The following is a 24,716-nucleotide window of genomic DNA, read 5'->3' on the forward strand; positions in this document are numbered from 1 at the left end:
TTCAGATTAGACTAGAGCAACTCGACGGTGTAATTAAGAGCCTAGAACAGGGGTCCCCAAACTACGGCCCCACGGGCTGCATGCGGCCCCCTGAGGCCATTTATCCGGCCCCCGCCGCACTTCCAGAGGGGGCACCTCTTTCATTGGTGGTCAGTGAGAGGAGCATAGTTCCCATTGAAATACGGGTCAGTTTGTTGATTTAAATTTACTTGTTCTTTATTTTAAATATTGTATTTGTTTCCGTTTTGTTTTTTTTACTTTAAAATAAGATATGTGCAGTGTGCACAGGGATTTGTTCATAGTTTTTTTTATAGTCTGGCCCTCCAACGGTCTGAGGGATAGTGAACTGGCCCCCTGTGTAAAAAGTTTGGGGACCCCTGGCCTAGAGCATTGACTTTGGCCTCAGGAGTCCTGGCTCCTGACCTTTATGTCCTTGCAAGTTTTCACCTTTGTCTCCTCTACAAAATAGGGATAACCCTCCACTCCCCCATGGGGCTTCTATGAGGATTAAATGAGATAATACAGACAAAGTATCTGTCCCAACACCCATGCAGAGTAAGTTTTAAGAAACATTTTCTGCTTTTAACTGCCATTATCTGTATCCCTCAGTCTTTATCTGTGATGGCCTGGGATTCTATGATTCTGATCTCAGACCCCCACTTCTTTATGTCTGGGCTCAACCACCAAAGCTCTTTTTTCTACATGTCTCAGACTGTACTTTGTGTAGTATTTTTCATTTGACTTTCTAATCTGTCATATTCAGGAAAAGGCAGGCTCTTTGTTTTTGTTATTTTTAAAATTTATTTTAGAAATAAAGAAAGGGAGAGAGAGAAACATTGATATGTTGTTCCACTTATCTACACATTTATTGGTTGATTCCTCTATGTGCCCTGACCAGGGATCTAACCTGCAACCTTGGCATATAGGGACAAAGCTGTAACCAAATGAACTCCCGGCCAGGGCAGGGCAGGCTCTTTGAGGCATTCTGTACACACCACTTGGAGGCTGAAGGAGCTACCCAATTAATGAGTGTCCTCCAAGTGCTGATGCCAACATTATGAGATTTACATACTTACTACTTTTCATTTTCTTAGTTATTTTATCAGTTACGTACCTCACAGATATTTGTTCTGTATTTCTCTTCAAAAATCTGTCTTGCTACCTTTGTATAACAGTATATGTATTTTAAATTCGTCTGGAGGGCCAGTTAGCATGTTACCCTATAATTTTGCTAAGGGCTCTGGCTTTGTTGCTGATTAGTTCATTTTAATAACTTAAGTACTATTTGGTTACATTCTGTTGAGCCTTTATTTGTCTGATGTTATGTCACATGTGCTTTTGTATTTGTTTATACTTGACTTGTTCTGATCAGCCACTGCACCTGTAAAGACAGTGTTTATGGGATTTTCTTACTGACCATTCTCAGCTTGAATATAATGGAATGTTTTGTTTCAACTTACACAAAACAGCCTGTACTTCGCCAACATCTTCTAAGCCCTACATATGTCTTTTCCCTCTCCTGTTAGTAATATAAACCATTCTACTGCAAGGAAGATTGTTTCAGGAAAAGTATATTTTAAATCAATTGTATAACAGGCTTTGGGGTTATTTGAAGGTCTAATAGTCTTTGAAACAAAATTTTAAGACCAATATCAGTCTTAGCAATTGTATTTTTTACAAAGAGTTTCAGCAATTCTGGCACCACCACCCCCACTCCCATTTAGAATCAGATTAACTTGAATAGTAATTATAAGTTGTCACTCTTTGCTTGGAAATCTTTGTGGCCACAGAAATATAGAGGCTTCTAGTTTTAAAATATAGTGTTATATTTCTATAGAATTGTGTAGAAACCATGCATTTTCCTTCTTAAAATTATAAATAAGGACTTTTTTGCTGCACTTAGAGATTGATTTTGTTTTTATTTAACATTTCTTATTCAAGATGTGCCCAGCTTTCTCTTTTTAGAAAGGGTATAGAGATCATTTTAAACTTCAGCTGTAATTGTTGATTTTGAAAACACATGATAAACAAACTACTACCCCTTTCAATCTCTACTAATATTAATAAATACTTATATTAATACTAATATAGTCTATACAATTTAGTGAACATTTCATTGTTAATGTAATTTAATTATAAGAATCACTGAAGTAACATTGAACTGTAAAATGGATAATTTAATGGAAGATTATATTCAAATCTGCCAATAAAGAAGAAACTCTGTTGTCTGCTTGCATCAAAATTTTAACTATTGAAGTATTAGTTATATAGAAATAAGCTTAAATTCTAATTGTTTTCACATCTTGGACATGGGCATGGAGTGACTTGATTAAGCGTGTTAGAGTTCTAACTTGTAGGTCTATAGAAAATACAGTATAAAATTTAATTGAAATATGTTGTAAGTGACCAGTTTTTTGTTTGTTTTTGTTTTTTAAGCTGTAGGAAATGTAGAAAACTGATATATCTAACTTTCTATTGGTATACTTAACTGGAAATCTGTCTGATAAAGACTTTCATTCACAATTGTGCCAAAGTATAACATTAGTACAATGCCACTATAGTTTAAATGTTGCTGAAAATGCCCTCCATTTCACATTTCTATATTTGTTAAAATTCTACTCTAAAACTGTATCCGTCCAAGTTTTACCACATTAGGGACAATACCTATACTTCAGTAACCCACAAGTCAGTACGTCCAAGAAGGCTATTTTCATCAGCAGCTCTGCTTCCTACATTTCAGTAAGATGTGATCAGGGTAGTCAGGGTGATACCGTGCTTTGAAATATTTCAGTTGTAATTAAAACGAGATATATACAGTGTTTTGGAATTTAGGGCATTAGTAGCATTTTTTTCTAATGCTTATTTAGACAAGTATCAGTTAAGGTATATGCCCTTGTTTTAGTTTATACAGAAGAAGATTAGGGAGTTTTATCAAAGAAAATTTTTATAAAATGTTAGTTGAACTACTGTTTGTGAAACTTTAGGGAAGTAAGTTCCACATGAAATCATTGTCATCAGTGTTCTGTGAAATTTTGAGTGGATACACTTAAGCTCAGCTCAGTATTTCTTTCTGCTTTATCTGAATAACCAGTGGTTAAACATTTTAATCTAGTTACTATGGTTTCAAAATAATTTGAAAATTAAATTTTATAAAGTATATTCTTTGTTGGTATTCACTAGAGATTTTATATTTTCAGAAATAGGAGATCTACTTTACATGTTTGGTATACAAAGCTCCAGGATTCATCTGCCTTACCTTTAGGGGCTGCCACATCAATGACGGGCAGAGAAAGCAACTCTGACACAGCAATTTTCAACCTTGTTCATCTCATGGCACATATAATCTAATTACTGTGATTCTGTGGCACACCAAAAAATATGTAAATATCTTTTGCCGATCTAACAAAAACAGATAGGTGTAGTTTTGATTGATTCACACTGGACAGCTATTGTTGTGTTGGCTTTGTCATATTTTTATTTGACAATCTAAGGGAAAGGCGATCAGTGCCCTTGACTAAATATACTGCTCACAAAAATTAAGGGATATTTCAAAATGAATATGAAGCTATGAAATATCTGGTCACCTGGCTACTTCCCATAATTGGTTCATTACAAAGGAGTTGTGCTAATTGTTTTACTTAGGTAATTTAATTTTCATAACAATACAGTAAAATAGACACGGCTGTTACTCATTTTTGAAAATGAGGAAACTGAGACTGATAGGAATCAGATAACTTACCCGTAGTACTGGAACTTGGGGCTGAGTCTTACTCTTAGCCACAAGGTTTGCTGTACTGTTTCCCCACATTGGTATGTCTTTTATTGCCCCAGGGAGTCATTATTTTCTGTGACAGTCTGTAACCTGATGATTTTATAAAGGTAGATTATTCTCTGACTTTAATCATATCAGAAATTCTTTAATTGTAGGGTCTCTCTTGCAGGCGTCTAATGATAAACTAGGAAGAAAAGTTATTAGTGTTTAAAAGGACTCACTGGCCTGACCAGGCGGTGGCACAGTGGATAGAGCGTTGGACTGGGATGTGGAAGGACCCAGGTTCTAGACCCCAGGGTTGCCAGCTTGAGCGCGGGCTCATCTGGCTTGAGCAAAAAGCTCGCCAGCTTGGACCCAAGGTCACTGGCTTGAGCAAGGGGTTACTCAGTCTGCTGAAGGCCCGTGGTTATGGCACATATGAGAAAGCAATCAATGAACAACTAAGGTGTTGCAATGAAAAACTGATGGTTGATGCTTCTCATCTCTCTCCGTTCCTGTCTGTCTGTCCCTATCTATCTATCCCTCTATCTGACTCTCTCTCTGTCTGTTGGGCAGATAAAATGTATTATGCTCACTTTGTTAAAGATGACACAGGGAGGCCGTCGCCCAGGTGATATTAATGTGTGTTGGGGGCAGGCAGGATTGTTGTAGCCTGGGGCTTGGTTTTGGGATTAAGCCTTTCCCACCCTTTTTGATGTGGGGCGGTACAATCCAATCATGCCTCAGAGAAGTGACTTTGTATTAGAGACTTCCCTATTTTGTATATTGGATTAGAGGTTGTGAAGCTACAGTATAAAGTGGGGGCAAAACGGGAGTTTGGGCTCTTGGTTCCTGAGATTAGCATGAGAGAGCAGAGAAAGTAGAGCCAGCAGCAGAAGGAGGCCACGTGGAGTAGGCCAGGAGAGGCAGCCAAGATGGTGGAGTGCTGAGTGAGATGCTAGTTTGTGTAGAGTTTGTATCTGGGATAAGGAAGGAGATGGGGAACTGAGGAGAATAAGGCTTGTGAGCTAGAAACCTTTGATTCTAGGAAACTCGGATAAGTCAGTGGCTTTGTGAGCACTGAATGTGATTGGGTTTGGAGCCCAGTGTGTATTTTTACTTGCCCGCCGAGTGCAAGCTAGAATTAAAGACTATGGCCCACCAGTTTTTGGCTCCGCTTTTTTCTTTACCGACTGTCCGAATCCAATGCGAACCTGCATGGGCCGGGTGGCTGCTGTGATAGTGGCCCTGGCCGTGCCTCCTGGCTTTACAGCTATCCTGAACAATAAACAATGTTTATTTTTGTATATGTGCTAAATTGTTGGGAGTTTTTTAAATTGAGGGCATTAAAAGGACTGGAAGGGATTATACTTGTTGTGTATTTTAATGTTCATTGACTATCAAAAATATATAAGGCTGATGGTTGATTAACAGTGCTTCCTTTGTCCATTTTCTTAGCTTTAAATATACTTTTAAAAATACAGTTTTTAAAAAGTGATTGGTTTTGTCTGAAATATTAGATGTAGGTTTGTTTTGTTTGACCAGCAGAGCGAAATTGTAAAAGTGTAGTGGTAATTATTCCAAATTATTTCTTTCAAAATTAGATATTCTGTATGAACTGTTTTATATAATCTGGAATTATGTACTTGCACACACTCCCAAGCTGATATGTCATTATCTTTACTTCACAGGAGCCATCTAGAACAGTTTCAGGCAGATACAAAAGGTAAGAATCCTTAAGTTATGACTTATATTGTAGATATGAATGTAATGTCTGTCTCCATGGCTTAACTAACTAGAACTGTTTCCAGCAGCTTTTTGAAAAATAAGAAACCTTTATATTGTGTTCTTAAAAAGAAATTACACTGTAGGCAGGAGTGTAATGTCTTTCTATCCGTGACATAGTCTGACGTACCTTTCAGTTTTTGAAACTGCACATGCACACCGTGAATTTGTAGGGGCCTGATGAACATAGCAAAATAAAAATTTAGACTCTTTTTCCTTTATATATTTAAACGTTGAAAATACCAGCAGCTTGGGCTGCCATAATAAAATACTACAGACCAGATGACTTAACCAGAAATTTATTTTCTTACAGTTGTGGAGGGCTGTAGTGTCCCAAGATCAGAATGCCAGCATGGTCAGGTTCTGATGAGGGTTTTCTTCCTGACTTTCAGATAGCTGCCTTCTTTCTGTGTCCTGTTACAGAGGGGTTGGGGGGGTTCTCCTGACTCTCTTTTGATAAGGGCACTAATCCATTGTGAGGGCCCCACCCTAAAGACCTTACCTAAACTTAATTACCTCCCAAAGGCTTTGCTTTCAAATACACCATTACATCGAGGGTTATGGCCTCAGCATATAAACTTTGGGGTTGCAAAGCTCAGTTAGTTTGTTCACGCCCCTCTAACAGAAGTACCACAGACTGGTTAGCTTACAGACAACAAATTTATTTCTTGTAGTTTGGAGGCAGGAAGTTAGAGATCGGAGTGCTATTTTGGTCAGGTTCTGGTCAAGGCCCTTTTCTGGGTTGCTGACTGACAACTTCTTGCTCTGTCTACACATGGTGGAAAGGGCTTGAAGAGCTCTGTATGGTCTCTTTTATAAGAGCACTAATTCCCATTCATGAGGACTCCACCTTCATGACCTAAATACCTCCCAAAGACCCTACCTCCTAACACCATCACACTGGGTATTAGGATTTTGACATACGAATTTTGGGCGGAGGATGGGAACACATATTCAGACCATACAAATTCATAGCCCCACCTCTGCACAATGAGTAATGCTTTTACCAGAAAATATGTTTGAGTGCATGTGCACATGTATAGGAAGAAAATCAGAATTAGGTATGTGAAGTTTAATGGTGATGCCTAGGATATTAGCTTCCTTTTGCCCTGCTGAAGCTGTAAAGGTTGTAGAACCATGTGATCATATTTGTGCTAATAATTACAGAATAATCGTAAATCTTATCAAGTACTTATAATGCCCAAAGTAATTTAGATAGAGATCTCATTCAATTCTCATGATTATCTTATAAGGTGCAATATTTACTTTCACGGATGAGGGGTTAAAGAGGTAGAATAATTTTCCTGGGATTACAAAGCTAGTCAGCAGGAGAATATAGATTTGAACTCAGGCAACCTGACTCCAAACCCTCATGCTTTACACCATCTCTCTAGATTTATACACGTGACACCTTGGTTTTCCTCTATTTGCATGTTAACATTTTTTAAAATGTTTGGTAAAAGTTTTAATTATTATACTCCATCTAAAATTGAAACAATGGTTAAAAGGAACTCTAATTTTAATACTAAGTTATATATAAGTAAAATATAATTTTGAATTTTTACCATGGACCATACATAATATCTATTAGTGGTAGAAAGATATAAGAAGACCAAGGTAACTAAATAACTAGGTCTGAAACCATTGCCATTGAACACTTAATATGCTTGTTTCTGCTACCACTTTTTATTTTCATTTCTGAGTAATTTTGATTTAGGTATAACTAAACCTGGGGCACTTTTAAGCTTCTCACATTGATTTGATACATTGCTTGGTAATTTTTACATAACATGAATAGTTTTAAATTGGAAAGAATCTCTTTCCTTTTGCAAGGTATTATTGCCAATCAAATAGCTTTGATTTGTCCTTTTTGCAGTCATATTCTCTCAGAAATTTTTATCAGTTTTGTTTTGAGGAAGAAAGAATAAATTTCAGTAACTTACCGAGTTTGTTATATGAATTGTATACATATTTAGTTCTTATCAAATAATAAATTTTAAGTTGTGATTGGCACTCTTCAGATTTGTATTCTCTTTATAAAAAATTTATTTTTCAATTAAGTTGACATATTAATATATAGTGTGTGTATATAATATATATATATATATTTCCCCCCCTTCTGTATTTTTCTGAAGCCGGAAATGGGGAGAGACAGATTCCCGCATGCGCCCGACTGGGATCCACCCGTCACGCCCACCAGGGGGCGACGCTCTGCCGCGACCAGAGCCACTCTAGCTCCTGGGGCAGAGGCCAAGGAGCCATCCCCAGCGCCCCGGCCATCTTTGCTCCAGTGGAGCCTCGGCCGGAGGGGAAGAGAGAGACGGAGAGGAAGGAGAGGGGGAGGGGTGGAGAAGCAGATGGGCGCTTCTCCTGTGTGCCCTGGCCGGGAATCGAACCCAGGACTTCTGCATGCCAGGCCGACACTCTACCACTGAGCCAACCGGCCAGGACCAATATATAGTATATTTTTAATTGAAAAATTTATTTTTCAATTAAGTTGTCATATAATATATTAGTTTCAGTGTATACTACAGTGATTAGACATTTGTCTACCTAACAGAGTGATCTGACACTAAACATCAGATTTGTGTTTGTTAGTTGGAATCAGTACGGGAATAATTTTCTTATAAATCTCATCAGAATCTTTATTTATATATTAAGGTATCAAATCAGGAAGAAAATTGGTTTCCAGTGGTGTATGTTTTTGTTTTTAAGCTTTTTTTTTTTTTTTTTTTTTAAAGACCATCATTTTACTTGTGACCTGTTTGTATACCCTTTTTTTAAAGATTTTATTTATTTATTTTAGAGAGGGGAGAGAAGGGAGGGGGAGGAGCAGGAAGCATCAACTCCCATATGTGCCTTGACCAGGCAAGCCCAGAATTCAAACCGGCAACCTCAGCATGCCAGGTTGGTGCTTTATCCACTGTGCCACCACAGGTCAGGCCCTGTTTGTATACTTTTGCTTTATATTTTTGTAGCTTAGAGTATATGGTTACTTTTCAGCTTTCAAAGGTTTAGCCCTATTTAATACTGTTAAAAAAACAAAAGAATTTTTAAAGTTTCTAGTCAGTGTTCATATGATTCACAGCAACTCATAGTTGGAATACTGTCTAAAAAGAAAAAAAGGACGCTGAAAAAAAGATAAAACCTAGAATCTAGATCTGAAATGATCAATTCCTTATCCGAAGAATTTGTTATATCGTATATCCAGTAGCTTATTATTTTTATTAATCCCTCAGCAAGTTGTAGCAATGACTAACACATGGATATTTTTTGGTGAGGTGTATACTGAGTAATGAGGATCAAAAAATGGAGAAATGGGCTAAAGAATTAGAAATTTGGCATTTTATGTTAGAAAATATTATCATTAAACCAAATAGCATATATACAACTAAACTAAGTTAAAAACTCATTAGAAGGGTACAAACATCCAAAGACTAGTTTGTGTGTGTGCTGTTATGAATTAAATATTTAATATTTCTTACAAATACTAAGAATGTACTTTTTGAGCATTGAGTCTGTTAAGCACTCACTCTAGTTATGCTGTTCAGTCGCTCATTCCCCGCCTCTCTGGCTGCAGGGGTTATATTCCAGGGCCCCCAGTGGATGCCTGAAACCATGGGTACTGAATCTTATATGTACTGTGTTCCTCCTATACTTACATACCTGTGATACAGTTTAACTTGTAAATTAGGCACAATAAGAGACTAACAGTAATAAACTGGAACAACTAATGTACTATAATAAAAGTTATGTGAATATAGTCTCTCAAAATATCTTACAGTTTTATACTTATCCTTCTGTGATAATGTGAGATTACATTGTTTATATTACATGTTGAGATGGGTGAATGATGTAGGTATTATGACATAATATTAGGCTGCTATTGACCTTCTGACGATTGGTAACAATTACTCTAGAGCTTCTCTTTGGTACATCTGAATTGTCATTCTCACTTCTCTTGCACTTTGGGGCCATTATTAGGTAAAACAAGAGTTACTAGAACACAAGTGCTGTGATACCTCAGTAGTCAATCTGATAACTGAGATGACTACTAAGTGACAGGGCAGGTAGTGTGAATACACAGGACAAAGGGATGAGTCACATCCTGGAGGGCGCAAGATTTCATCACAGTACTAGGAATGGCTTGAAATTTAAAACTTATGAACTGTTTATTTCTAGAGTTTTCCATTTAATATTTTCAGAACACGGTTGACTGTGGGTAACTGAAACTGGAAGTGAAATGTTAGAGGTAAAATCCTGTATTTTATTGAATCTACTTTTCTCCAGAGCATCTCTCACATTCACTTTTTAAAATATGTTTAAATAACTTTGAGGAACTACAGTCATCTCTCGGTATACTCAGTGGATTGATGCCAGGACCCTACTCAAATACCAATATTTGGAATGCTCAACTCCCTTATACAAACCTGTGTACATTTTGCTGAATACATTAAATCATCTTTAGATTATTTATAATGGCTAATATACAATGTAAATGCTATGTAAGTAGTTGTTATCCTGTATCATTTAGGGAATATTGACAAGAAGTCTATACATATTTAGTATAGATAAAACCAGCATGGATCTAACTATGGTACCTAGTACACATCAGCAACAGCATAACATGTTTTTCCTGAATATTTTCTACCCATGGTTGGTTGAATTTGCGGATGTGGAACCCTTGGATGTGGAAGGCCCCTCTGTATTTTGAAGTGTGGTGGTGGTGGTGGCAGCGGGGGTGGGGGTGGGGGTGGGGGTGTTGTGAAATTTCTGAAGCTTCAAGGCTTAGGAAAGATGGATTAATGTTATATAATTGTAGTATTTTTTTCCAATGTGTAATTTTCTTAATAGATTGTTTACTTGCTTAAGTTTATAATGCATTGGTTGGTTAAATTTTAAAAAAAATATTTAAAGGCCAACACAGATTGTTAAATGTGTGGCTATGGATATCCTGCTTGATGTAGTACCTAAGTAAAACCTTCATACATTTATAAAAAAAAAAAAAGGCAAGACCGTCTGAATGACTTGCAAAAGGGTAGAATTAGCCAGGGTGTATAATTTACAGTTCTCATTTAAGTATGTAATTTAACCGTTAGGAATGGCACTGATTAAAACACAGGGGGAGCAAGTTATGACAGATACTGAGTTTTATCGTTCTCACATAGTAATTACGGGCCCTTTTGTTTTCACAAATATTTTTAATGCAGTATTAATTATTTTATTAAGTAACATGTTTGCAAAGTCGTAAGTGTGCTTCTAAGTCATCTTCCGCCCTGGCCGGTTGGCTCAGCGGTAGAGCGTCGGCCTAGCGTGCGGAGGACCCGGGTTCGATTCCCGGCCAGGGCACACAGGAGAAGCGCCCATTTGCTTCTCCACCCCTCCGCCGCACCTTCCTCTCTGTCTCTCTCTTCCCCTCCCGCAGCCAAGGCTCCATTGGAGCAAAGATGGCCCGGGCGCTGGGGATGGCTCTGTGGCCTCTGCCCCAGGCGCTAGAGTGACTCTGGTCGCAACATGGCGACGCCCAGGATGGGCAGAGCATTGCCCCCTGGTGGGCAGAGTGTCGCCCCATGGTGGGCGTGCCGGGTGGATCCCGGTCGGGCGCATGCGGGAGTCTGTCTGACTGTCTCTCCCTGTTTCCAGCTTCAGAAAAATGAAAAAAAAAAAAACAAAAAAAAAACTAAGTCATCCTCCCCTCCAGTTACATTAATAGGTAACATTTATGTAGCTTTTAATGACATGTAGAGCACCTTCATGTACCTTATGCAACAATAACCTCATCAAGGAGCCGGGATAGGCATCTTCTTTCTAAAATGAGGAAAAAGGTGTTCCATGAATTCTTTATTATGCAGCATTCCCTCTGAGCAGAAATTAGTTAAGTTACAAGAGAGGAAATTTTTTTAAGCTATAAAAAAGGGAAATTTTTGTTTGTATAAAGAGCATTGGACACATCAGGCTATAATGTTAGGAAAAATTAACATCTTAACTAAAATTTAGGTGCAAAATTCTGTTTTATATCTGTAATGTTTCATATTATTACTGTGTTTCTATAGCAATAATTCATGTAGCTTTTTCAGGACTTTTGTTCCCTTATAACTTTTTTGCAATTATTGAAAATGATCAGGGCTAGAATTTTTATACAACTTAAAAATTGTTTATTTTAAAAGCAACTCTCACTATTGAATATCTGGATTAGAAAAATCCACTCAAAACCCTACTACCCAAATTAATCACTATTAACATTTTTATTTTTTACTTTTAATTTATTTCATAGGCTTTTTCTTTGTACAACTGGACATAATGGACAATTTTGCATTCTGTTTTGCTCCTTAGTTAATATAAGACAGGTATCTTCAATTTTCATTTTAAATTGTATATAGAGTGACTGTTATCAACTGAGGAGTCTCTGCTTCTCTCCTTTTCAAATGAAGAGTAGCAAAAATCTACCAGAGACCCTCACTGTAACTCTTTGGGGGACCTGTACTTTTTTTTTTTTTTGGTCTGATTTTGTTTTTCCATAATTTCTTTATTTTGATATAATGTGATGATGAATCTTTTCCTTAAGGGTCAGCATTCCCTTTCAAAGTCAATTCTGCTAAAATGTTTATTTTGATAACTTGAATTTGTCCCAATTGCTATATTAGGAATTTGTCCCAATTGAATAATGTGACCATAACACAAATTTTGAGTTTGCTAATGCAGTTATGTTCATGAGAGAGAGTTGGTACACCTGGAAAGCTGCACCTAGCTCAGCCAAGCCGCACAGATGTTTGAGGCGTGCATTTTGTATACTTTCCGCCACCTTACCTCAGTGTGAACCACAGCTGTCTACATGTGGTACTAAAAGAAATTCCTGTCCAATATCAGATAACCTTCCTTTTTATGCTTAACTGAGTATGTAAGAAAAAGACAAGAGTCTTTTAAAAGATACTGTATATCTTGAATTATGTCAGATTATTGTTTTTTTTTTTTTTTTTTTCTGAAGCTGGAAACAGGGAGAGACAGTCAGACAGACTCCCGCATGCGCCCGACCGGGATCCACCCGGCACGCCCACCATGGGGCGACGCTCTGCCCACCAGGGGGCGATGCTCTGCCCATCCTGGGCGTCGCCATGTTGCGACCAGAGCCACTCTAGCGCCTGGGGCGGAGGCCACAGAGCCATCCCCAGCGCCCGGGCCATCTTTGCTCCAATGGAGCCTTGGCTGCGGGAGGGGAAGAGAGAGACAGAGAGGAAGGCGCGGCGGAGGGGTGGAGAAGCAAATGGGCGCTTCTCCTGTGTGCCCTGGCCGGGAATCGAACCCGGGTCCTCCGCACGCTAGGCCGACGCTCTACCGCTGAGCCAACCGGCCAGGGCCAGATTATTGTTTTTAATATACAGAGAAGTTTAGACCTTTAATTGTCACTTGTTTCTTAAGCTCTTTCTTAGGTAATTGAGTAGACTCTATTTAAGTTTGGGAAGTGAATATTTTATTTAGAAGCATAATCATACCTACATTTAAGATGTTGTAACATGACTATTAGCTTTTTTTCGAAATTGACGTTTCTTTATAACTACAGTTTTAAAAACAGTCATTCTTATTTTATTTGCACATGTGTTTAGGGAACCGCTTAGTCACAAGAAGCTTCCTTGACTTGTAGGTCAGGGGTCAAACAGAAAAAATCATCCAAATTCTTGAAAGGCAAGAAATGTCAAACTAAAGACCAATGTATCTTCCAGTTTTTTGGGCTGTGACTTTTCTAAAAAGGTCTATTTCTTCTCAAGATATTTTATGTATATATTAGCATACTCTGTATTATCAAATGCTATAATGCATGCAATAGCTGTGGCTCTTCCGGTTAATGGATTTTGCAGATTGACATGAAAGTCACAAAAGGATAATTTAAAAATTATCCTGGTACATATGTGGACTGAATTCTTCTTTGGTGGCTTTGTGAATTTTTTTCTGTGTTGTAAATATTAGCTAAGATTTATATGGTACTTATTATGAACCAGACACTATTCAAACTACTTGCCATATATGTTAATTCAGTCAAATTCTCCTATAAGAACTTCATGAGGGTGGTGTCTTATTATCTCCATTTTACAGTTGAGGAAACTGAAGCACAGTGAAGTTTAACAACTTATGTGAGATTGACAGATACTAATTGGCTGATTTTGTCAGCATCTTTCTTTACTCAAAGTAATAGTAATTTGCCTGGTATGGGTAGGATGTAGAATGTTTGATTTACAGTTTAATTCAGCTTATTTTGACTTCACGTATCTTGGAAAGTACCAGTAACTGGATTTGTTTGTTTAAAATGGAGTTTTTTGTTTTTTTGTTTTTTGTTGGTTTTTTGGGGGGGGGAACCAACCACAAAAACTAATATGTGGCCATAGAGTCTACTCATCTGTCTTTCCTTTGCTTTAGCTACAGTACAGTATCAGAAAATAACTTTTGTTTTTGTGATCTTGAGGTCCAACAGATTAAAGTATCTTCATAATTATGAAAAAAGAATTTATATTAATATTTGGTATAATTATTTTTAAGTACATTTTATGTATTTTCTTGGAAATTAACCACTGATCTGAACATGCAATTGTATATTCTTTTTTAAAGAACATTATTGAGATGTAATACAGATATCATAAAATTAATCCTTTGAAAATGTATAATTCACCAGTTTATAGTACATTGACAGTGTTATGCAACCGTCACCACTGTCTAGATCCAGAACTACCCCTGCCCCCAGCCCTTGAGCAACCTGTCTTTATGGATTTGCCTGTGTTGGATAATTCATATAAATGGAGTCATACAATTTGTGGCCTTTTGATCTGGCTTGTTTCATGTAGCGTAATGTTTTCAAGGTTTATCCATTGTAAGGCCAGAGGCTGCTGCCGTGGCCATGCAGGCTCTCATTGGATTCGGGCAGATGGTGAAGAACAGTGGAGCCAGAAAATGGCGGGCCATTCCATTTATTAAAGTCTCTTAATGGCAGATGAGCAAACAGGCAGGGAAGACCACTTCCCTTTCACTCAAGGCTTCCAAAACCCTGCCTCATTCTCCGGTTCCACAACCTGGACTCATTTACCTACTCACTCTCAGGACTGACTTGACTCTCTCTGCACGCTCCAGCAAAAACAGGCTGGAGAGAAAAACCCTTCTCCAGCAAACAATAGCAAACAACGGCCCCTCCCAGCAGGAAGGCAATCCACAATTTGCAATCTGCCGCCCTGAGGGCAAGCACCCACAGCCATAGACTGTACACATGTGGCGCTGCCCCGTGCCAAAGCAACAATTAGGCAAAATATAAGCGAGCAACCCTAACATACATGTTTTATACTTGAAACACATTGGTTTGCCCAACATCCATGTTTTACCATTCCTGGATATACCACATTGTGTTCAGTCATTCACCAGTTGATGGACATTGGGTTGTTTCCACCTTTTGGCTAATATGAATTATTATATTAGAATACAGAACATAATATGCTATGAATATGCATGTGTAAATTTTTATGTGATTCCTATTTTTATATTGCTTAGGTGAAGGTCTTTCTGAAAAAAGAAAATGGATGTTTTATGTTAAATATTTATTGAATAGTTCTGAGGCGCAGGGTACTATGTTTGACTGTCTAAGAGATGCATGTTAAGACAATAATGAGGTGTGTATAATTTTGGCTCTTTTTACCAAATACAGTGACCTAAATCTGGAAGAATGTTTTGTTTTCTGCATTTGTTTTGTCTAGGTTTCAGGTAGTGAAATTTGAAGAACTGGATATACAGTGTGTTTGTAAAGTCATGGTGCACTTTTGACCGGCCACAGGAAAGCAACAAAAGACGATAGAAATGTGAAATCTGCACCAAATAAAAGGAAAACTCTCCCAGTTTCATACCTATTCAGTGCAGTTTGATGTGGGCTCATGCACAGATTTTTTAGGGCTCCTTAGGTAGCTATCCCATAAAGCCTCTACACACTCGTCACTGACTGATGGCCTACCAGAACGGGGTTTCTCCACCAAACTGCCAGTTTCCTTCAACTGCTTATCCCACCGAGTAATGTTATTCCTATGTGGTGGCGCTTCGTTATAAACGTGCCGATATTCACGTTGCACTTTGGTCACGGATTCGAATTTAGCGAGCCACAGAACACGCTGAACTTTCCTCTGTACCGTTCATATCTCCACTGGCATGGCCGTGGGCTGCTCCGCTGTATACACGGTGTCATGTCATCATCTGCGCATGCGCACATGCTGCCACATCATCCTACAGAAACTGGGAAGGTTTTCCTTTTATTTGGTGCAGATTTCACATTTCTATCATCTTTTGTTGCTTTCCTGTGACTAGTCAAAAGTGAACCAGGACTTTATGGACACACTGTATTTGAAGAGATAACTATGGTATTTGATCTCTTTAGGATAATTTACTATACTGTATTCATTATACCAGAAATGACCATATACGATAGCCCCTAACTGGAAAAACTTAAATTCTTAATGAGATAAGCTGTAAACTATAACATTAATATAAACTGTTCTGGTGCAGACATTAAACTATAATTTTTACAGTAGAAAATCATTAATTATATAGGAAAATTGTTACCTATTTATGTTAAGTGGGGATGAAGGAAAGCATATTACAAAAAATATAATATTGAAACAAGGTCTAACTTAATATCCTAAAGTGTTCTTAACTTGAAATCTATTGATGACCTGTGAAAATTCTATTTAAAGGAATATAATTATCTTGGAAAAGAGCTGTATTTTTCATTTTTAAAAAGGTCTGCAATCCAAAAAGGTGAAGAACTGCTAAAATTTTACAGTAAAATGTATTGGCAGTTATCTCTGGGTTGGTGGGATTAATGATGATATTGATTCATATTTTTTGTTTCTTAAACAAGAATTGCAATTTTAATAAAGACTCAGCTGATTTTAATCTTTAGTTCTTGCTCTTTGTGGGGGGGGGATTGTGTGTGCATTTAAAGGAAGAAGAGAAAGAAGGCTTATGCTGAGTTAGGGACCGTTTTGAGGAGTGGGAGTGGTTGTGGCAAACAAGGTAATAAAACATTAAAATTATGACTGACCATTATGTACTTGTCGGTTACTTAGGAATTTCATGATTCATCCAGCACTCCTAAATATTTGATATTTATTCTAAAAGTAGGACTTTACTCATGAGTCTTGTATTTCTTCTAATTGCTAAGCTTTAAAATATCTATTTTAGTGGAAAATTCCTCTAGCTGTAATCTCATAATGCTGCCAATCTTGTTCTTATGATAGCTTTAGAAGAACAGTGTTTTATTCCCACACACAACACCTCCTCTTTCCACAGAAGATGTGAAAATTCCCAGGGAGGGAAAACTTTCAGTAAATGGTAGTATTTATCGTTAATGATACTGTTTATTCTTTTTCTTTTCCCTGACATTATAGTTAATATTTTGTAGCCACGGGCAGGGTGGTGGTTCTTTTTTGGGATAGTATTATACTTTTTTGTTAACGTTCCTGAATAGAATGTTATAAACTTTTTGGAATAATGAAACAATCATTTATTCTAAATATTTTGTAATGAACTGGCCCTCAAAATAGGTTAAAAACATTTCTGTTTCTAGAATAAACAAAGCTAAATTTAGCAAATAAAATTAAGTAACACAATTATTCACAATTCTGACAGTATTCTCTACAAACCTAATCTGGAAGGGGGTAGAGCACTAATTTGGTTTTCCAATAATGATTATTCTTTATTTTTTAGTTTGTATATAGTATCATTTATGTATCAGCAAACTTAATATGAAAAAATTTTAAATTAATATTCTAAATTTTAAAAGATACTGTTTTCAGCTGGAACGTGAAGCAAATACAACACTGTTAAGGATATCCATATTTCTATATCTTTGTTTGCATTGTCAACATTGTGGTTTTTAGTTGACTGATCTTGTGGTTGATGCATATAATTGGGCTTTTTTTTTTTTAAGTGAAAAGAGATCCTTTAAAATGATTCTAATACTCTTACATGTAGTACTCAGCTCTCTTGGTTTTTTTCCTGCCATTTGGTTGGCATTTCCCAGTCTCGTTTGTGCTTCTTCCTTTCCTGTACTTGTTCTTTCTGTGTTGGTATAAGCTCTCTTGGAGGTTATTCTCTCTTTTTCTATATAGCTTTGTACATTTTATTTTCTTTAGTCTTTTACTGTATTATATTTAATAGCAACAAAGTATGTACCAAAATTAATTGAGCAGTCTTAACTTGTATTACACATGTAGATTTTCCCCAGTTTTTGATTTAAAAATGCTGGATCATAATCTTTGTAGGTAAGTAATTGTACAGTCTTGATTATTTCTTTTTTTTTCTAATTTAGAAAATTAAATTTAACAGGGTGACATTGGTCAACAAGAGTATTGATTATTTCTTTAGAATAAGTTCAACATTGGCCAGTTTCATAGTTGGAAACAAGCAAAATGACTTCCCTTTTTGTTCTGTATTTCTGCCAGAAGTGTCATTTACTCCAATGACGTCATTGATTATCTATAAATACTCTAATGGTTTGAAATTATTAGCTCTGTATAACCAACAACTTTCTTAATTATATTAAACTCAGCATGTTCTAAAAAATAAGTTTGTGAAATTTGATGGATATCAGTAGTTGGCATGAAAATCCACTCTTGCTCAAGCCAGAAACCTGGATGTTCATTATGACCCCTTTTTTCACTACTTCACCTGTATCTAGGACACCATCATCTTTTACATAGATGATACCATAGCCTCCAAACTGTCCTCTCTGCCTCCAGATTGCTCATCCCCAGTGCATTTTGTTAAATGATTGTCACTTTTCTTGCTTTAATGGCTCTCATGACCTTTAAAAGATTTCATGTCTCCAAAGCATGTCTCCACTGCTCTCCAAAGTACGGTGATACACAAGATAATGTATAAAACTTCTATTTGTATTTACCATTTAATCTAAAAAAACTCTTAAGACATTAATAGCTAGTACTGTGCACTAGTGTACTGTGTACTAGTTATTTATTCATTACCCTTGCTCTGTATGTAAGATGGTCATTTGGTCCTGGAGGTATCCTAAGGGAAGCATGCTTTGTTCACTTTCTGAATGTTGCACCGTACTGTAATTCGAAAGTTAAATGGATTTGTGAATTCTTTCGTTTAACTAATAGCGGAAAATTGGTAAGTATGAGGGGAATTTAAGGAGAATATCAACCAAGTATATAAAGACAGAGATGATCACATGGTTGTTAGCTGACAAGATATACAAAATTAGATCTCTTCTTAAAAATTAGCAGAAAAGCCTGACCGTGCGGTGGTGCAGTGGATAGAGTCAGACTGGGATGTGGAGGACCCAGGTTCGAGACCCTGAGGTCTCCAGCTTGAGCGCGGGTTCATCTGGTTTGAGAAAAGCTCACCAGTTTGGACCCAAGGTCGCTGGCTCAAGCAAGGGGTTACTCAGTCTGCTGTAGCCCCACGGTCAAGGCACATATGAGAAAGCAATCAATGAGCAACTAAGGTGTCGCAACGAAAAACTAATGATAGATGCTTCTCATCTCTCTCTGTTCCTGTCTGTCTGTTCCTATCTGTCCCTCTCTCTGACTCTCTGTCACTGTAAAAAAAAAAAAATGTCTAGTCAATTTTTTGTGAAAACAAAATTTTTTTACCATAAATAATTAAAACATAAGCTTTAAGTTCTTTGTATCCCTTTATATTCTATTTTTGTGATACAGATATTTATTACTTTACTAATATGATTATTATATTATAAAATTGATTTATATGTATGAAATATATATTACATATATTTGTATAATAATGTGTATATAATATATAGTCATATAATATGGTGTATAATATACATATGGTTATATTGTAAGTCATAATAATAGTGGATAAATAAACATGCATTCAATATGGGAATGTATGCATAAAATTTGAAGACTATTTAAATTCTTTTATAACAGAACTTTCAAGTTTCTCGCTTGCTTTTCCAGTTTCATGTCATATCACTTCTGTTTCTCAAATACGCCACATGCTCTTTGTTAGATGTTTGCACATTCGTATTTCTCTTCTGAGTATAAATGTTCTCTAGCAGAACTGCTGTTCAAATGGTCCTTGAACTGTTGTTGGTTATTACCAATCCATAACTGGATAAAAACTAGAGAGTAAATATTTAGATGGTTGAATTGCATTTTGATATTGTCATCACCACATCCAGCTGCATGACCAGTGGATTCTTTTCTGAACACAGTATTTACTAGACCAAGTACATGGTACATGTGCAAATTTTTATAAGTTTAATTTTTAGAGCAGTTTAAAGTTCATAGCAAAATTGAGGGGAAAGGTATAAAGAATTTTCACATATCCCTTGTTCCCATTCATGCATAGCCTCCCCCATTATTAACATTCCCCGACAGAGAGGCATGTTTGTTACAGTTGATGAACTTACACTGACACATTATCACCCAAAAGTCCATAGTGTTCACTATGGTTTACTCTTTTTTTTGTATTTTTGTATTTTTCTGAAGTTGGAAACCGGGAGGCAGTCAGACAGACTCCCGCATGCACCCGACCGGGATCCACCCGGCATGCCCACCAGGGGGTGATGCTCTGCCCATCTGGGGCGTTGCTCTGTTGCAACCAGAGCCATTCTAGCACCTGAGGCAGAGGCCACAGAGCCATCCTCAGCGCCCAAGCCAACTTTGCTCCAGTGGAGCCTTGGCTGCGGGAGGGGAAGAGAGAGACAGAGAGGAAGCAGAGAGGGAAGGGTGGAGAAACAGATGGGCACTTCTCCTGTGTGCCCTGGCCTGGAATCGAGCCCAGGACTCCTGCACACCAGGCCAATGCTCTACCACTGAGCCAACTGGCCAGGGCCTGGTTTACTCTTACTGTGGTACATTCTATGGGTTTAGATGAATGTATAACGGTGTGCATCTATCTCTATAGTATCATACAGAGTAGTTTCACTGCCCTAGACATCCTCTTTGCTCCACCTATTTATTCCTCCCCCCATTATCTCACACTCTAACCCCTGGCAACTACTGATCTTTTTATTCTCTCCATAGTTCTTTTTCTACCATGTCTTGCTGTTGAAATCTGTGTCCTTTTTTTTTCTTAGTTAGCCTGGGTAGGGGCCTGTTGATTTTATTCTTCTTTCCAAAGAAATAGCTTTTGGTTTTACTGATTTAGATATATAAATATAAAGTTTATCAACTACATACTTAAATCAATGAAACCAAAAACTTTTATATATAAATGTATTTATGTATATGTTTCCTATTTCCAATTTCATTGATTTCTGTTCTCATTCTTTTTCTTTTTTGTTTTCTTGCTTTGGATTTAATTTGCTTTTCCTTTTTTAATTTTAAAAGGTTGAAACTTAGAATATTGACTTTAGATCTTTTGTCTTTTCTGATACATACATTCTGTGCTATAAATTTCCCTCTAATCACTGCTTTCACTGCATCCCACAAATTTTAAGTTGTGGATTCATTTTCATTTAGTTCAAAATATTTAAAAATTTCTCTTGAGATTTCTTCTGTGATCCACAAGTAATTTAGAAGTGTGTTGTTTAATCTCTATGTATTTTAAGATTTTCCAATTATCCTGTTACTGATTTCCAGTTTAATCCTGTTGTGGTCTGAGAGTAGGCATTGAATGATTTTTCTTTTAAATTGTGAAGATGTGTTTTATGGCCAAGAATTTGCTCTCTGTTGGTGATTGTACCACCTGGGCTTGAGAAGAGTTCACATTCTGGTGTGCATGTGTTACTTTTATATTAGTCATTTGTAACCCAAAATGTTTAAGAACTGAAGAAAGTGTAAAAATTTATTTACTTTAAAAATATTGTGTCAGATTTAATGAGATTTAGTCTTGTTTCATGAGTAAAATAATTTAAAAACAAATATATAATTAAATAAAACAAAAAGTTTAAAAAAAAAAACCACACCTGTTTTCAATTTTTGCTTTTGTTAGTATTATCTAAACTCAGGGAGTAAATTTTATGTTTTTTATTTTAACCTTAATTTATTTAAGATAAAACAAGCATTGCCTGACCAGGCGGTGGTGCAGTGGATAGAGCATCGGACTGTGATGTGGAAGACCCAGGTTCGAGACCCCGAGGTCACCAGCTTGAGTATGGGCTCATCTGGTTGGAGCAAAAGCTCACCAGCTTGGACCCAAGGTCGCTGGCTTGAGCAAGGGGTTACTCAGTCTGCTGAAGGCCTGCGGTCAAGGCACATATGAGAAAGCAATCAGTGAACAATTAAGGTGTCACAACGAAAAACTGAGGATTGATGCTTCTCATTTCTCTCCGTTCCCATCTGTCTGTCCCTATCTATCTCTTTCTCTGACTCTCTCTCTGTCTCTGTAAAACAAAAACAAAAACAAAAAACAAAAAAAACCACCAAGCATTAATGGACTTAAAATTTTTTTTTATTGATTGATTTTAGAGAAAGAAAAGGAGACACACACACATATAACACACACACAGACAGAAACATTGATCTCTTCCTATATGTATGTGCCCTGATCAGGAATTGAACAGTCAACCTTCATATTTTGGGATGATGTTCTAACCAACTGAGTTATCCAGCCAGGGCTAATAAAGTTTTTTTGATAAGAAAAGATATACTTTTTTTGAATGTGACAGGACTAGTAAACCAAGTAATGATGATGGAAGTCATTTCAAAGAGATACAGAACAAAAAACTTTGTGCTGGTTTTGTTGGGAAGTATTACTTTTCCTATACTGAGTTCAGTTTTTAGTTTGTAATTGACAGAGAAGTGCTAAAACCACAGTGGATTTTTGCAGTGATGTCCTGTCTACTAAAACAATAAAACCATCAAAATTTCAGTGGCATTTATAATAGGCATAATCTAACTCACAACCACAAATGGATTATTATTATTAATTTTAAGTGAGATGAGGGGAGATAGTGAGACAGACTCCCACATGCGCCCCAACCGGGATCCATCCAGCAACCCCATCTGGGGTGGATGTTTGAATAAACTGAACTATGTATTTTTAGTGCCTGAGGCTGATGCTTGGACAAACTGAGCTATCTCAGCCACTGGCTGCAGGAAGGGAACAGGGAGAGAGAGGGGAGACAAATGCATTTTTTGAAAGACTATTACATTTAAGAAGCTGACAGAGGCAGATCTTCAGGATTTCATATGTAGTCATTAATGCTTTGTTAATTTCTTTTAAAGTCTCACTCCAGGTGGCTAATATTTAAAAACTACACACAAATGACAAGACAAAAGATATTTGCTTGGAGATGTTAGATGAATCTGTAGCAAATAAGGTAGTTTATGTAATACTTCCCAGCAACACCGAACTTGGTATATTTAGGAATAGTGTAGTGCTATAGAAAACTAATTCTTCAACAAATAAGATAGCAAAGGAATTTTTGTTAATATTTGATGGACACATGTACTTTTCCTAACATGACAGTGATATGAAAGAATAATTTATTTTTTACCTTCCTTGCTGACTTAACAACTTGCTCTGAAGTATATAAAACTTTAAAGGGTTAACAAACCAAATGTAGTTTGGAGTTTAGCTTTTATTTTGTAGGAGTATATTCTAATTATATGACACAGTGACAGGGGAAACATGCTGGAACTTGTATCAGAATAGAAATTAATGTCCAGCTTCTTTCTTTGAAAAAATCTTGCTACCTCAGCTGAATTAAATAGTATATTTGTTATATCAGCTAAATTAACAGTGGGTCACTAAAAGTGTGAATTACTTAAACACTAATGCATTAAATTTGAGATTAAGGCCCTGGCCGGTTGGCTCAGTGGTAGAGCGTTGGCCTGGCGTGCAAGGGGCCCCGGGTTCGATTCCCGGCCAGGGCACACAGGAGAAGCGCCCATCTGCTTCACCACCCCTCCCCCTCTCCTTCCTCTCTGTCTCTCTCTTCCCCTCCCGCAGCGAGGCTCCCTTGGAGCAAAGATGGCCGGGGTGCTGGGGATGGCTCCTTGGCCTCTGCCCCAGGCGCTAGAGTCTAGGCTCTGGTTGCGACAGAGCGATGCCCCGGAGGGGCAAAGCATCGCCCCCTGGTGGGCAGAGCATCGCCCCCTGGTGGGCGTGCCAGGTGGATCCTGGTGGGGCGCATGCGGGAGTCTGTCTGACTGTCTCTCCCCTTTTCCAGCTTCGGAAAAAAAAAATACAAAAAAAAAATTTTGAGATTAAAAAACAGCAAATGATAATTGGAAAGCTGAACCAATCAACTGTTAATCATATGGTTAGGTAAACAATAATTTTCAAAGGGAAATTTTTAGACAAAAATATTTGAACTTTGAGATGAACTCGGTGTTTTTGCAACCAGGTTGGTCCTCAGGTTTTGTTTTTTAGATTTTACAGGGGTTGGGGGAAGTGGGAAGTATTAACTCATAGTTGGTTCACTTTAATTGTTCATTGGTTGCTTGTTGTATGTCTTGACCTAGCAAACCCAGGGTTTTGAACCATGACCTCAGCATTCCAGGTCGATGCTCCATCTACTGCACGACCACAGGTCAGGTGGGTCACCGTTTTTTATATAGTGTGTCCGTAAAGTCATGGTGCACTTTTGACCGGTCACAGGAAAGCAACAAAAGACGATAGAAATGTGAAATCTGCACCAAATAAAAGGAAAACTCTCCCAGTTTCATACCTATTCAGTGCAGTTTGATGTGGGCTCATGCACAGATTTTTTAGGGCTCCTTAGGTAGCTATCCCGTATAGCCTCTACAGACTCGTCACTGACTGATGGCCTACCAGAACGGGGTTTCTTCACCAAACTGCCAGTTTCCTTCAATTGCTTATCCCACCAAGTAATGTTATTCCTATGTGGTGGCGCTTTGTTATAAACGCGCTGATATTTATGTTGCACTTTGGTCACGGATTCGAATTTATTTATTTATTTTTATTTTTATTTTTTTGTATTTTTGTATTTTTCTGAAGCTGGAAACGGGGAGAGACAGTCAGACAGACTCCCGCATGCACCCGACGGATTCGAATTTAGCGAGCCCAGAACACACTGAACTTGCCTCTGTATAGTCCACATCTCGACTGGCATGGCTGTGGGCTGCTCCACTGTATACACAGTGTTATGTCATCATCTGCGCATGCGCACATGCTGCCACATCATCCTACAGAAACTGGGAGGGTTTTCTTTTTATTTGGTGCAGATTTCACATTTCTATCGTCTTTTGTTGCTTTC

At 37.5% G+C, this 24,716-nt stretch overlaps 1 protein-coding gene across 1 annotated transcript in view; it reads left to right on the plus strand.

The window, feature by feature from the left end:
- The window catches only part of PAWR (pro-apoptotic WT1 regulator), a 125,198-nt gene that overhangs the window by 87,995 nt on the left and 12,487 nt on the right, over window positions 1-24,716 (plus strand). Inside the window, exon 4 of the mRNA XM_066257598.1 lies at window positions 5,443-5,477. Coding sequence (XP_066113695.1) covers window positions 5,443-5,477 — 35 coding nt within the window. The remainder of the gene's footprint in view (window positions 1-5,442; window positions 5,478-24,716) is intronic.

Source organism: Saccopteryx bilineata, chromosome 2 (genome assembly GCF_036850765.1).
Source record: "Saccopteryx bilineata isolate mSacBil1 chromosome 2, mSacBil1_pri_phased_curated, whole genome shotgun sequence".
Classification (NCBI taxonomy): domain Eukaryota; kingdom Metazoa; phylum Chordata; class Mammalia; order Chiroptera; family Emballonuridae; genus Saccopteryx; species Saccopteryx bilineata.